The sequence below is a fragment of the Astatotilapia calliptera genome, chromosome 17, assembly GCF_900246225.1.
Source record: "Astatotilapia calliptera chromosome 17, fAstCal1.2, whole genome shotgun sequence".
Classification (NCBI taxonomy): Eukaryota; Metazoa; Chordata; class Actinopteri; order Cichliformes; family Cichlidae; genus Astatotilapia; species Astatotilapia calliptera.
Window position 1 is genome coordinate 16,305,478 of NC_039318.1, and position 12,658 is coordinate 16,318,135.

Below are 12,658 nucleotides of genomic sequence, written 5' to 3' on the forward strand. Positions count from 1 at the left end.
TAATACTGATCAGAATATAATCAGGTATAGGTTTAATCAATATAAATTTGTTTTATAACTTTGGACTTTTTCTCTGCTCATTTTTAACATGTTAGATTATAAATTTAATCTAATTTATGTGATATGATTATTTGATTAGTAATATTATTCTTTGATTTGACTTTTGCTTAAAAAGCCAAATCAAGCAGTGATATAGTGGGATGCCTGACAGCTACATGCCATGTCAGGAGAATACAGAATACACTACCTCAGGACAATCCAGTCTCTCCCACAGTTTTACATAATTCAATATCAGCATTATCCACGAGTGACCTTTAATGAACTGCAGTGGTCACTCCCATCATAAAAACTCTGCCTTTATATTATCACTAAGTTATTATTTTTTATTAAAGAGATAAATGCAAAAAAAAAAACAAAAAAAAAAAACATCATGAATGAGACAACAAGATCATATTTGTCTACTAAATTTTAAATCATCCTTGTTGAGGAAATTGCTGCATCTGTTGGATTTATAGGCAAATAGGGTGCTTATTGTTTTTTTTTATTATCATTTATGTAGATTTCAATTTCTTGTGTTAACCCCAGATCTTTAATTTAAATCTTAGATTCATGAATTTAACCCATTTTCTTCTTAAACCGTAACAGACTGACATGCCGTCACTTACACAGAGGCACTGTGTGCTTTAACTGCACAGTGATTTAATATTATCCCTTATTAATAAACCAGACGTGCTGCTGCAGCAGAAATAACATTAAGAGGTAATTTCATGAAACAAATGAGTGGTAAAATCCAAAATGCACTCTGCCTAAAATGTTAGCAAGCAAAAGTTCCAATTCTTCTGATAATGCAGGGTCATTAATTTGACTAAAGTGTCCACTTATGTACATTTTCTCTCTGAACAGCATCAAATAGGCAACATTAGTGTTATGATTTGAGGGCTGAACTCCTGTAAAGTTTTGATCCTAGATTCGCTCCTATGAGTGAATAATAGCACAGCTTCTCACCTTTGTCTTAAATCACTTGGTATCTGGAAGCAAAACAGCCATTTATATTAAGTTGATGAGGTCTGAAGGGGTGATGTGTGTATTAATTTTATTCATTCTTCATTTGAAAATGAAATCAGCCCTGTAGTGTACAGTTTGGTGGCTCTTAAAAGAGCGTTTTGAGCTTCTTAAGCATCTTCTCCGAGCTAACGCTTTCTTCTTGGACGCTGATTCAGAGGAACCAGCGGCCTACTTGGCTTAGCGGAGGGCACTTCTTCCAGTGCAGTTTCCCTTAACACCTACTTGGGCTTTTTACCAGCATATTAATGGCGCGTTTGATGAGGAAGCCGTGCTGATCCACATCGTAGCCCTGGAAGGTCAGCGCCTGCTTTATGGCGTAGTAGAAAAGACCTTTGCGGTCCTGGGAGGCGGCCACAGCTCTGTACACAACGGATCCTCCTTTCTTCTTCTTCCCTGAAGCTTTGGCCTGGGCGGCAGAGTCACTGGGCGCTTGTGAAGCTCCCCCTGTCATCGTGTTGTCACCCGACTGACTAAAAATAACTAATAGTAATAATGCCAATAATATAATTACACAGCCAAATTGGAATTTCCGAAAGAAACAGGAACCTAAACGCATCATGAGAACCATGGAGACTCAACCCAGCCTGCTGCTCGTGTCCGCGGCGGGAGGGCGCAGATAGTTGTGTTTTTTCGTCACCAAAAACGGCTTTAAAATCACATTTAAATGAGAAACTGAAGCATGAACTTAAACCGATACGATAGCGGAGAACTTGCTCTTTACAAAGAAGCATTGTAGACGTTTACTGTTCATCTACAGTTTGCTTGAGGCGGACTTAAACCTCTCTTCGACGCACTGCTCCGTCTCTTTGCCCTGCAATTTCTTATTGTAAATGCTTTAAAAATACACAAACACCACAAACAATGAGGTTAAACAGCGAGATAACATGTTTCTGCAGACATCTCATGCATAAACACCTAGTTTCTGCGGACATGTTTTCATTAGCCCGAGGTTTTCTCAGTGTCTGCAAACACACTAGGGCTGATGGAAGAAACTGTCCAGGCACGGAGTCCCACAGCGTTTTCCTAAATTTAGTTAGTTTAACTTCTTAGTTACTGATTCAGATATTCCTGTATTATAAATATTACTATGTGAAATAGAAAGAAAGCTATGACTTCAACTAGTTGTTTTAAACTAAGATCTACGTTGCTTTAATAAACTGCATCCTTGTTCACTGACCTTTATCGAACATTAGTTGAATCAAAATAATAATTATTCAACTTACCTTCACTGTTTCAGTACTTAAAATAAAAATATTTAACAATTAAACATGTGAGCTACAGCTATAAACATGTTAGTATGAAATATAGGTTAGACACGCCCATTATAAAAGGGCTCAATACTTCGAATGTTAGTACAATACTTGAGCGGGGTTTTGAAGCACAAAAAACTGCACCTAATAAAATCTGATGCAGTATGATTGAACAGGCCTGAAGTAAATCTACCTTATACAGGTTTTTTGTTTTCTGCTGGACAACATACAAAAAGGCACATTATAAACACCCCTGGCCTTGCTTTCACGGATATAACAGAAAAAGAATGTCATAAATTTTCGATTAAATATTTTAATAATAACTATTTGTTTAAAGTTTCTCAGGGTCACATATTTTAGAATACGAAACATGGAAGCAGTTCAGGGACCTGGAAGGCCGGTGACTTTCACCCGTTTAGAAAAGATAAATGCTCTCTCCCCTCTCTCTGTAACCTAGTTGACAATTTTAGGTATATGTAATACAATATATACATAATGGTCACTTTTTAAACTATGCATATTATTAGAGCCACTAGATATGGCTATTGTTCAGCATAGGCTCTATAGCTAAAACCTTGGGATTGGCAAGTTTTGAATTATTTGAACTCGTAGTCAAAGATAATGCTGTTTTTCCAGTTTCAAGTCAGACCCCTGCCCTGCTAATTAAGTACCTGTTAGCTGATAAAGTGAAAACGTATAGCTAACTTTTCTTTTTCAGCTTACTAAGATTAGCTAGATAGCTGTACAGTAGTAGTAGCACTGCGTAATTCTGGCTTGGATAGTGTGTAATATGGCCTGCCGATGGCTAATAATATATCTATATCTATATCTATATCTATATCTATATATCTATATATATATCTATATATATATATATATATATATATATATATATATATATATATATATATATATATATATATATATATATCTATATATATATATCTATATCTCTATATCTCTATCTCTATCTCTATCTATCTATCTATATCTATTTAAATATATATATATATATATATATATATATATATATATATATATATATATAATTTGTAATTAGTTTAATAATTATGCAGAATTTTATCACTCAAATTGTCATAATTTAAAACATTTATATATTTGTGTCAGGTAAGGGGTAATAGATCAATAGCTTTACTCCATGAGGACTGATTGTGCTTTTATGTTACTCCTAAAGGCCAATTCTGAAACAGAAAAACAGCATTTAGACAGTTTTTGAACTAAAATTAACAAGCAAAGGTTTGGGTCTAATCCCCAAAACAAATAAAGTCCCCATATGCACTGAATTCCTTGCTCATATTTATCTTCATTACCACTACAACCATCTTAGGCTTTTTCATTCCACACAAAACAGGAAGTGTGATTTTTTTTTTCCTGTAATTTTTACAAACCTACAGAAGATGGTTACCTAAAGAGAGTAGCTCAGTCCTGGATAGTCCCCTAGATAGATCCCACAGAGAAGGCAGTTGTTGGCTAAGCTAATGTCGATTATGGACAACACCTGCTATCCGCTGCATGAGACTGTGGAGGACCTGAGTCCTTCAACAGCAGGACGGAGTGCTATTGCAGGTCGTTATCTTTAGCAGTCAAACTGTACAATATCCAAACAGGATAAACACTGTCTAAAAATACATGTTCATCACTTCCACTGTTTGCTCTGTAGATAATCAAATATTATTGTTAACAATTATAATTCTACTCAACATTTTAACCATTTGTATATAGCATATTATTGTGGAATTTAAAAAAATTCTAATGATTTTATTAATCTATTTTTTCTTTCTACTTTTATTTTTCCAACATATAGTTTCACTATTCTTCCTTTGTAAAAACATATCCGACGGAGATCTCTTCCTGTTGTACCAGTGTGGGATTAAATAAAGTTTAATGATGTAATCTAATTTTAAACTGATGAAATGACCAATACACGAATTCAAAGTAACTTAATTATAAACGTATTGTAGAAATGAGTAGAAATGTATATTTAATTGTATTGTTTAACAAGAAAATGTCAGTTTAAAACATTTAAAAAATCCAACTAAAATCAGTAACTAAATATAAACCTTTACTTTATTTTCAGTATTTTTCAGTATTTAAGTTTGGCTGAGCATTTCTAACTTTGAACCACCAATACTGACTCAAATTGCTGAGTTCAAACTCAGAGAAGGTACCCACACCCACAAGAGGCTTAATATTCAAATGAACTAACTGCTTGACAACCATGAGTCATTATTCAAAGCAAATCAAGAAAATATATATATATGTATATATATACACAAACACACAACACTAGAGTCAAGCAGTGAAAGTACTGAAACACTTAATTTTAGGAGTTCCAGCTTACAGCCACTGACATTTGGCCAAAAAGCAGCTATGGTTAAGGAAGTGGAGAGTTTCCTGCCAGAACTTTCCAGACTAACTGTTTAATCTATTCCTGTTTATGTGAACATTGTCAGCTCTGGATATTTACTTGTAATTTTCTTTTGATGGGTGTTATTAGCGATGATTAGCGTTTTGACTGCACTGGGATGCAGTAGCCAGTGAACTGGGATGCAATATGATGATGCTGAGCCTGGTGGAGCTATAGTCTGTTTGCCTGTCTAAGAGATGTAGTGCTGTTAAACTGTTAGATTTATCCATATTACACATTTCACGGAGCCAGAGCTATAATTCGTGTATCATTAATTAATGAAAATCTACAGTAAATTGAGGGCACAGAGTGTGTGGAGTTAACGAGTTACACTGTTTCCTCCACCAACTCATGTGTGTTTGCAGGCACCGAAATAACCTCAGTTTTATGAAAAGGTATCCGACGGGGATCATTGTTTTGACATAGCATGTGTGGACAAACATGTTGCCTCGCTGTTTACCTCGTTTTTGAGGGGTTATTTTAGATTTTAACGCATTTAGAAGAAAAATGTCGGAGAAAAGACACGAATCGGTGCCTCACGGCGCGGCGGACAGGGCAGGTTTAAAGGCTTCCAAAACAAATTGCAGAAAACTAATAAAGTTTATAAAGCTTCCCTATAAAGAGAAAGTTCTTCTCTATCGATTCGATTTGAAATTTTTATCTACTTTCACCTTCAGATATTGTTTTAACGTAGTTTATTAAGAGGAGAAAACACAAGAGCCAAGGTCTTCTCGCTGCAGCTGTGAGCTGCAGGCAGGGTTGAGTCTCCACGGTTCTCGTGTTGTATTTAAGTTCCAGTCACTGTGCGGAGATTTCTATCGTCTCATCGACAAACACCACTCTCTTAACGACATGGCAGAAGTCGCTCCCGCAGCAGCCCCAGCACCGGCCGCCGAGGCGGCTCCAGCAAAGGCCCCGGCCAAGAAGAAGAAGGCATCAGCGAGCAAGACTATCAAGAAGTCTGGCCCGTCCGCTAGCGAGCTCATCGTAAAAGCTGTGAAAGAGTCCAAAGAACGTAAAGGACTCTCTCTGGCTGCTATTAAGAAGGATCTCGTCGCTCGCGGTTACGACGTAGAGCATAACTCTGCTCACGTCAGGCGCGCTTTGAAAAGCCTGGTGCAGAAAGGCGCTCTGGTCCACACCACCGGAACCGGGGCATCCGGTTCTTTCAAGGCAGCAAAGCCAGCGGAGAAGCCCAAGAAGGCAGCCAAAAAGCCCGCTGCTAAAGTAAAGAAGCCGGCGGCAAAGAAGGCAACTGCAGCTAAGAAACCAGCCACCGCCAAGAAGCCCAAAGCAGCAAAAGCCACCCCGAAGAAGGCAAAGAAGCCCACGGCAGCTGCAAAGAAGGCTGTGGCCAAGAAGGCAAAGAGCCCCAAGGTGAAGAAGACAGCCGCGCCCAAGAAAGCAGCGACCCCCAAAAAGCCTGCAAAGAAGGCTGCAAAGCCTAAAGCTGCTAAGGCCAAGAAGGCTACACCAAAGAAGAAGTAAACCACTCGCTTCTTCTTCGCAACAAAAGGCTCTTTTTAGAGCCACCAGCTGTTTCTCTGAGAGATCCTCCGGTTGCTCATCGGACTCCTTTATGCTTCATGTTGGCTTTATCACAGACTGTAATTGGACTGGTTCCTGTCCCACCCGCCTCTGGACTGTAAATATCCACGAAGAATTACCCTTTTGGTGTTTGTTTGTGTTGTTGTGTGTGTGTGGGTTTTTTTTTTTTTTTTTTTTTTTTTTTCTCCTAAAAATTTAAAGCTTGTAAATATGCTTTCTGATGTGCTGTGAACGTGTACTGTTTGCACTTTCTATTCGAAAGTCTGTTCATAAATAAAACTTATTTTTACATCAATATTGTTATTGTTCCTGTCATGGCACAGCCTTAGAAGTCTGTTTAACTCCGGTTGAGCGTGATGAACATGATGCAAATTATTTATACCAAGTTTCCTTGTCGCAGGTGAAATTTTAAAGGGTTTAATGTTAAAAACCGGGTACTAATAATGCAAGGAGAAATGATGTTAAACCAATAAGCTCAGCAAAGCCAGGAGAACCATGAGCTGTCAGGAGGGTGTGTGTGTGGGTTTTTTTTTTTTTTTTTTTTTTTTTTTAAATTAGTCGGGGTGTCCAATTTCACAGCCGCTCACTTCCGGCCTTTTGGAAGACCCAGTCCATGTAGACCAATGCAATCTCTGAATTTGTGACTGGTTTTACACGTCCATAAGTCTCAGCCATCAGCCAAAAACATTAAACAAAAATTAAAACGGGGCTTAAACAAGTAAGAGACATACAATACCTGGTGAGTTCAGTTAAATTGAAAATAAAATATTCTCTAAAATCTTCGATCTTAGAAGATAGTCTGAGTAAAATACATTTGGTTATGTTTTTTAATGTATGCACTAATTTGATATCTTCTGTGTTCACCAACTCGTCTGTTTGCAGGCTGTAGTAGCTTTCTTGTCTGCTGACAATTTAATGGTGTCGGAAAAATCAATCAATCAATCTTTATGGGCAGACTTCATGTCCATAAAAACAAGACAGAAATCCCCCCCCCCCCCCCCCCCACACACACACACACAAAGACACAAGGTATAAACCTTAAATATATATATATATATATATATATATATATATATATATATATATATATATAAAACCAAAATATACATAAAACACAATTACTTAAGAAAAAATCAATAAATACACAAACACTTCAACCAGTGCTTTCTCAGACTGGATGAGTAATGAGAACCACTCACTGTCGGATCTGTGAGTGCTAAAATTACACTGTTACTCGAACCATCCAGTCATTCTCTAAAATTGAACATTAACTTTCTTAAAAGTGCTTTAAAAGTCCAAACACCCACAGCTACAAACATCTGGCTGGCACCACCCCTTCTAGGTATCCTGCAAAGGATTCTCATCGCATCATTATATGCAACATGCAGCTTCTGCATGCTACATTGTTTGTAGGATGACCACAACGGGGGGCAGTATATAGAAGTGTGCAATACGCTTTAAACAAAGCCACTTTAACTGGAAGTGAACAAAAGCTGAATTTGCGTGTGATAGTATTTGCCTGCACATAGAGCTTACACCGTTGTCATCATCATCATTCATTTGCTCAGTAATAAAGTGGCCGAGGTATTTCATCTTTTTATAAACTTCAAGAGTTTTTTGGGGCAGTTTAAACAAAGGAAAATGTAGGTGTTTATCCTGCTTGGTTCTACATATCAAAACAGCACTTTTAACAGCATTGTACTTTATATCATATTGCACACCATATTCAGTACAGACATTGAGAAGATCCTGTAACCCAGCACTGCTTGGACTAAAAACAACCAGGTCATCTGCATACATAAGATGATTTATCAATGTTTTACCTAATATACACCCAGTGTTACAGGCTCTCAGCTGTATGGACAAATCATCAACATATAGATTAAATAAAATTGGAGACAAAATCCCACCCTGTCTAACACCATTGCTGACACCAAAGGGGGCAGAAATACTGCTTCCCCATTTAACCTGCATGTTCTGATGAGCGTACCAGTAAGAAAGAATCCTCACGATGTACTGAGGAACTCCCCGTCTCTTCAGTTTATCAAAAAGGCTTCTGTGGTTCACAGAAATCCAGAACCAGAACACACTAACTCTGTCAAACAAGATTCTTTCTAACACCTTAGATAAAATACTGGCTAGTGCAATCGGCCTATAATTATCCAAACAGCTCACATTTGCAGCTTTGTCCTTCATAACTGGTACCAGTAAAATACACAGCATTGAGTCTGGTAATATGCCATGAATCATAAACCCAGTGAAACAGAGTGCTAGAAGAGGAGCTAGCCTTAAACTAGCATGTTTTAAATGTTCTGCAGTGATGTGATCCAAACCAGAGGATTTATCATCAGATAACCTATGAATGGCTCCATATACTTCATATGTCCTTACACTTATTGTGTCATTACTCATGTCAAAATTGTCCTCATATGGTTCACTTTTTATACAGTTAAACAACGCACTGTAATGCTGTCTCCATAATGCTGCAATGTTATCTGCCCCAGAAACACCTTCAACAGTTGATGGTAGAAATGGTTTACAGTCATTAAGAGCTCTTTTCAAAAATCTGTCATATTATTACACAACATTTTCCTGGACAAAGAATCTGCTGTCAGCATTTGCTCATTTTTAGTTATAAAGCGAACAGCGTACTTATATCTGGCATTAGCACATTTTTTCTGGGCCTTGTTTAGGTCTTCTAGCCATGGCCCAACATTTATAAGCTATGCGAGCTTGATCATGGTACATGGATACATGTTCTTTCCAGCCAGGTCTGATGTTAGGTTTCTTATGCTTATATTGTTTATCAAGCAGTGTACCACTTTCATACAGAGCAGTCACTATATCATCATACATGGAGCAGAGTAAATGTTTATGCACAGCATTCTTACAGTTGACATCCTTGCACAAAATAGCTTCTTTGGGCAAAGAAATGTTGTTCAGATGTATATCGGTATTACTATGATAAGCTAAGAAATCATCTTCACCAAATGCTGACCAGTCTAATTTTACACTGGTAGCAATATTAGCAATATTATTTCCAGTTGTTGCTGGCATTTGTTCCACGTTCACAGTAAAACCAAAAGGTATATGGCCTGACAGAGTTACCTCATACCTAATAGTCATGTTTGCTAAAGCTGCATGTCCATCAGCTGTACAGATACAGTGGTCCAGCCATGATGTACTATGTCAGGCTTCACTTATGTATGTATAGCTCTCTGCAGGCAGTAACATTTGGGTAGACAGGATAAGATTGTTAACTTCACAAAAGTGGGTTAAGTGGTTAGCAAACCAAGAACTGCTGTCTGTGAGATCAGCATTAAAATCACCCAAAACATATGCTGTAAGTATCGTTGTCTTGAATAAATGTATTAATAAAGGCCAGCCTACTAAGGTATTCTTGCTCATTTTGACAAGAGGGAGCATACATATTAAGAATGATAAAACTACTATTATTTTGTGTATATTGTATACCAATACACCAGTCTACATTCAGTCTAATTGGCTTTATCTTTTAAATGATTTGATAAAAGTTGTGTTTTCCATTAAGCTCTGCGTTTTGGGGTGTGTTTCATTCAGCTCTGGTTTGAATCACTGCGCTTAATCTATGGCTTCACTTCCTTATCAGGACTTTTGATTTTCCCGCTTCAACAGACGAGCCGTTGATCACGCGCACAGATTGGACCAATTAGCGCTGCCCACACGCCGGCGCTGGCTTTATAAGACTGGTGACGGCACTGAAGAAAGGAAGCCGATAGTTACTAAACATGGCTAGAACGAAGCAGACAGCACGTAAATCCACCGGAGGAAAGGCTCCCAGGAAGCAGCTAGCTACAAAGGCTGCCCGTAAGAGTGCCCCGGCCACCGGTGGCGTGAAGAAGCCTCACCGCTACAGGCCCGGAACCGTGGCTTTGAGGGAGATCCGCCGTTACCAAAAATCTACTGAGTTGTTGATCCGCAAGCTACCCTTCCAGCGCCTGGTCCGGGAGATCGCTCAGGACTTTAAAACCGACCTGCGCTTCCAGAGCTCTGCTGTTATGGCTTTGCAGGAGGCAAGCGAGGCGTACCTGGTCGGTTTATTCGAGGACACCAACCTGTGCGCCATTCACGCCAAGAGGGTCACTATCATGCCCAAAGATATCCAGTTAGCCCGCCGCATCCGCGGAGAGAGGGCATAAGCTGATCTGAGACCACTTTATACACAACGGCTCTTTTAAGAGCCACACAACTACATCTGAAGAGCTAATTTCACAAGTCAATAGTCCCTGATTATGAAAACTTGTTACAAACTGTTCGTAAGAGAGCACGGGAAAATGCTGTTCTACCTCTCACTTGGCTCTGTGGTGAAAGAAAAATAATTAAATTAGAAACATCGAAAGTTTGTCATTTTAGAGAACGTTTCACAGGAGATTAAAACTCGTGTCCGTGAAGGGTTTTTTTTTTTTAAACTTGCTTTTCTGATATAACTCTAAATAGAAAATGTTCACCTTAAATCACAAACACAGCGCAGCTCTGAGCCACCGGATTAGAAGCCATTTCTAGAGACTACGTCACAGCGCGTTATGGCATCCATTTTGTTTAAAAAAAAAAGTTGTCCCAAGGCAACTAATGTTAGGTTTTTACAGGGAAATAGTTTCATTGAGAAATGAGCAAGACAGTCATTTTAAGATTAGGAAAGGTGGATATTGGAAAGCTAGGTGGAAAAAAAAGTTAACATTGTTAACTTCACATCAGCGGCGTCGCCATTTTTGTTTGGGGCACGAAGCCAGCCCGACGAGTTACTTGCAGCCACAACGGCCGTTTCAACGGCCCATAAGTTCTATGTACAATCACGTTGCAATGTTTAAGAGTCTCATTAGCACTCTTAACAGTTTCACAAAATTCGGTGTACCCAAGCCACTAGTTGTAAAGTTGGAACACTTATTTCTTAAGACGAGTTGTGTGGCTCTTAAAAGAGCCGTTGTGTTGGAATCAAGACAGTAGCGTTAACCTCCGAAACCGTATAGAGTACGGCCCTGCCTTTTAAGAGCATACACCACATCCATTGCGGTCACAGTCTTTCTCTTGGCGTGCTCGGTGTAGGTGACTGCATCGCGGATCACGTTCTCCAGGAACACCTTAAGTACACCACGGGTCTCCTCGTAAATCAGGCCGGAGATACGCTTCACACCACCGCGACGGGCTAGACGACGAATGGCAGGCTTAGTAATGCCTTGGATATTATCACGGAGAACTTTACGGTGCCGTTTAGCGCCTCCTTTCCCGAGTCCCTTTCCTCCTTTTCCGCGTCCACTCATTTTGTCAGCTTAAGTGATACTGATGAAAAGTCACCGCACGGGTGCGACTTTAAGTCAGTACAACGGACGTATTTGAAAAACCCCAGCGACAACGTGATTTGAGGACGTAATAGGAAACAGGGACCTGCCCTTTCGAGTATGGTTGTTCTCGTTGTGTCTGAACATGAATTAAAACATTTAAAACAGTTTTTAATATCAGCGACATATTTACAGATAATCACATTTGAATCAAAGGGACACATGCTTTTCAATTTTAACAATTTATTGGCATTTAAACGTCTTGATGCATGCTCAATCATCCAGGTAAGTAAATCTCCAAAGGTTCATTCTGTTTATCTGGACGTAGCGTTTTCCAGATGAACAGAATCAACTTTTGGAGATTATTGGTGTTTAATTTTATTTAAATGTTTAATTTTATTTTGATGGTTTGATGGTTATCTGATGATGTTGGACTAGAAATATTTACTCCCATTATTTTCTATTCTATTACAGACTACTAGCAACCATCGTGATGCCCCGGCCAGCTACCGGCTCCTTTCGCCAACCTACACAGCTATGCAACCTCCCCAGCAAATAGTCTGTGTTCAGTGCCTTCTCTCACGACAGTATGCTTTGAAACAATCACAAATTCATTGTAATCTTAAATCTTAATCTTAAAACACTAATTTATGTTGCTGAAAATCATCATATTTAGCTTTTTTAGATTCCAGAGACTCTGAGGCAAGAATTAATTTCTAAATTCTCTTTGTGCATTTACAGGTAAACAATATCTAATATTTTATCTAAATGACTGCTTTGTCTTTGAAAAGGTGAAGAGTGACGGTGACGGTCCAGTTCTACTTCAAGTACATCCTTACGGTGGCTCACAAGACAAGGCCACATTCCTGTCCTGCCAGAAGAAAAGAGAAACTTCAGAGTCTTCACGCAGTTCAACCACACCTGTCATATTCCGTATGACAGGGGTCTCAAACTCCAGTCCTCCAGGGCCGGTGTCATGCAACTTTTCCATGTGTCCCTGGTGCAACACACCTGAATACAATAGGTCAGTAGGTCATTAGCAAGAGTATAGA

At 38.8% G+C, this 12,658-nt stretch overlaps 3 protein-coding genes across 3 annotated transcripts; 2 read left to right on the forward strand and 1 right to left on the reverse strand.

Moving 5' to 3' along the window:
• Positions 1-5,551: 5,551 nt before the first annotated feature.
• On the forward strand, positions 5,552-6,697 carry LOC113008828 (histone H1.10-like). The gene has a single exon (XM_026146656.1). It carries the CDS (start codon positions 5,596-5,598, stop codon positions 6,229-6,231), a length of 636 nt encoding a protein of 211 aa, XP_026002441.1. The 5' UTR covers positions 5,552-5,595; the 3' UTR covers positions 6,232-6,697.
• A 3,325-nt stretch (positions 6,698-10,022) lies between these two features.
• On the forward strand, positions 10,023-10,516 carry LOC113008833 (histone H3). Its single transcript, XM_026146662.1, has one exon. The coding sequence runs from the start codon at positions 10,059-10,061 to the stop codon at positions 10,467-10,469; it is 411 nt and encodes a 136-aa protein (XP_026002447.1). The 5' UTR covers positions 10,023-10,058; the 3' UTR covers positions 10,470-10,516.
• Positions 10,517-11,226: 710 nt separating this feature from the next.
• On the reverse strand, positions 11,227-11,625 carry LOC113008837 (histone H4). The gene has a single exon (XM_026146667.1). The coding sequence runs from the start codon at positions 11,586-11,588 to the stop codon at positions 11,277-11,279; it is 312 nt and encodes a 103-aa protein (XP_026002452.1). The 5' UTR covers positions 11,589-11,625; the 3' UTR covers positions 11,227-11,276.
• Positions 11,626-12,658: the final 1,033 nt, after the last annotated feature.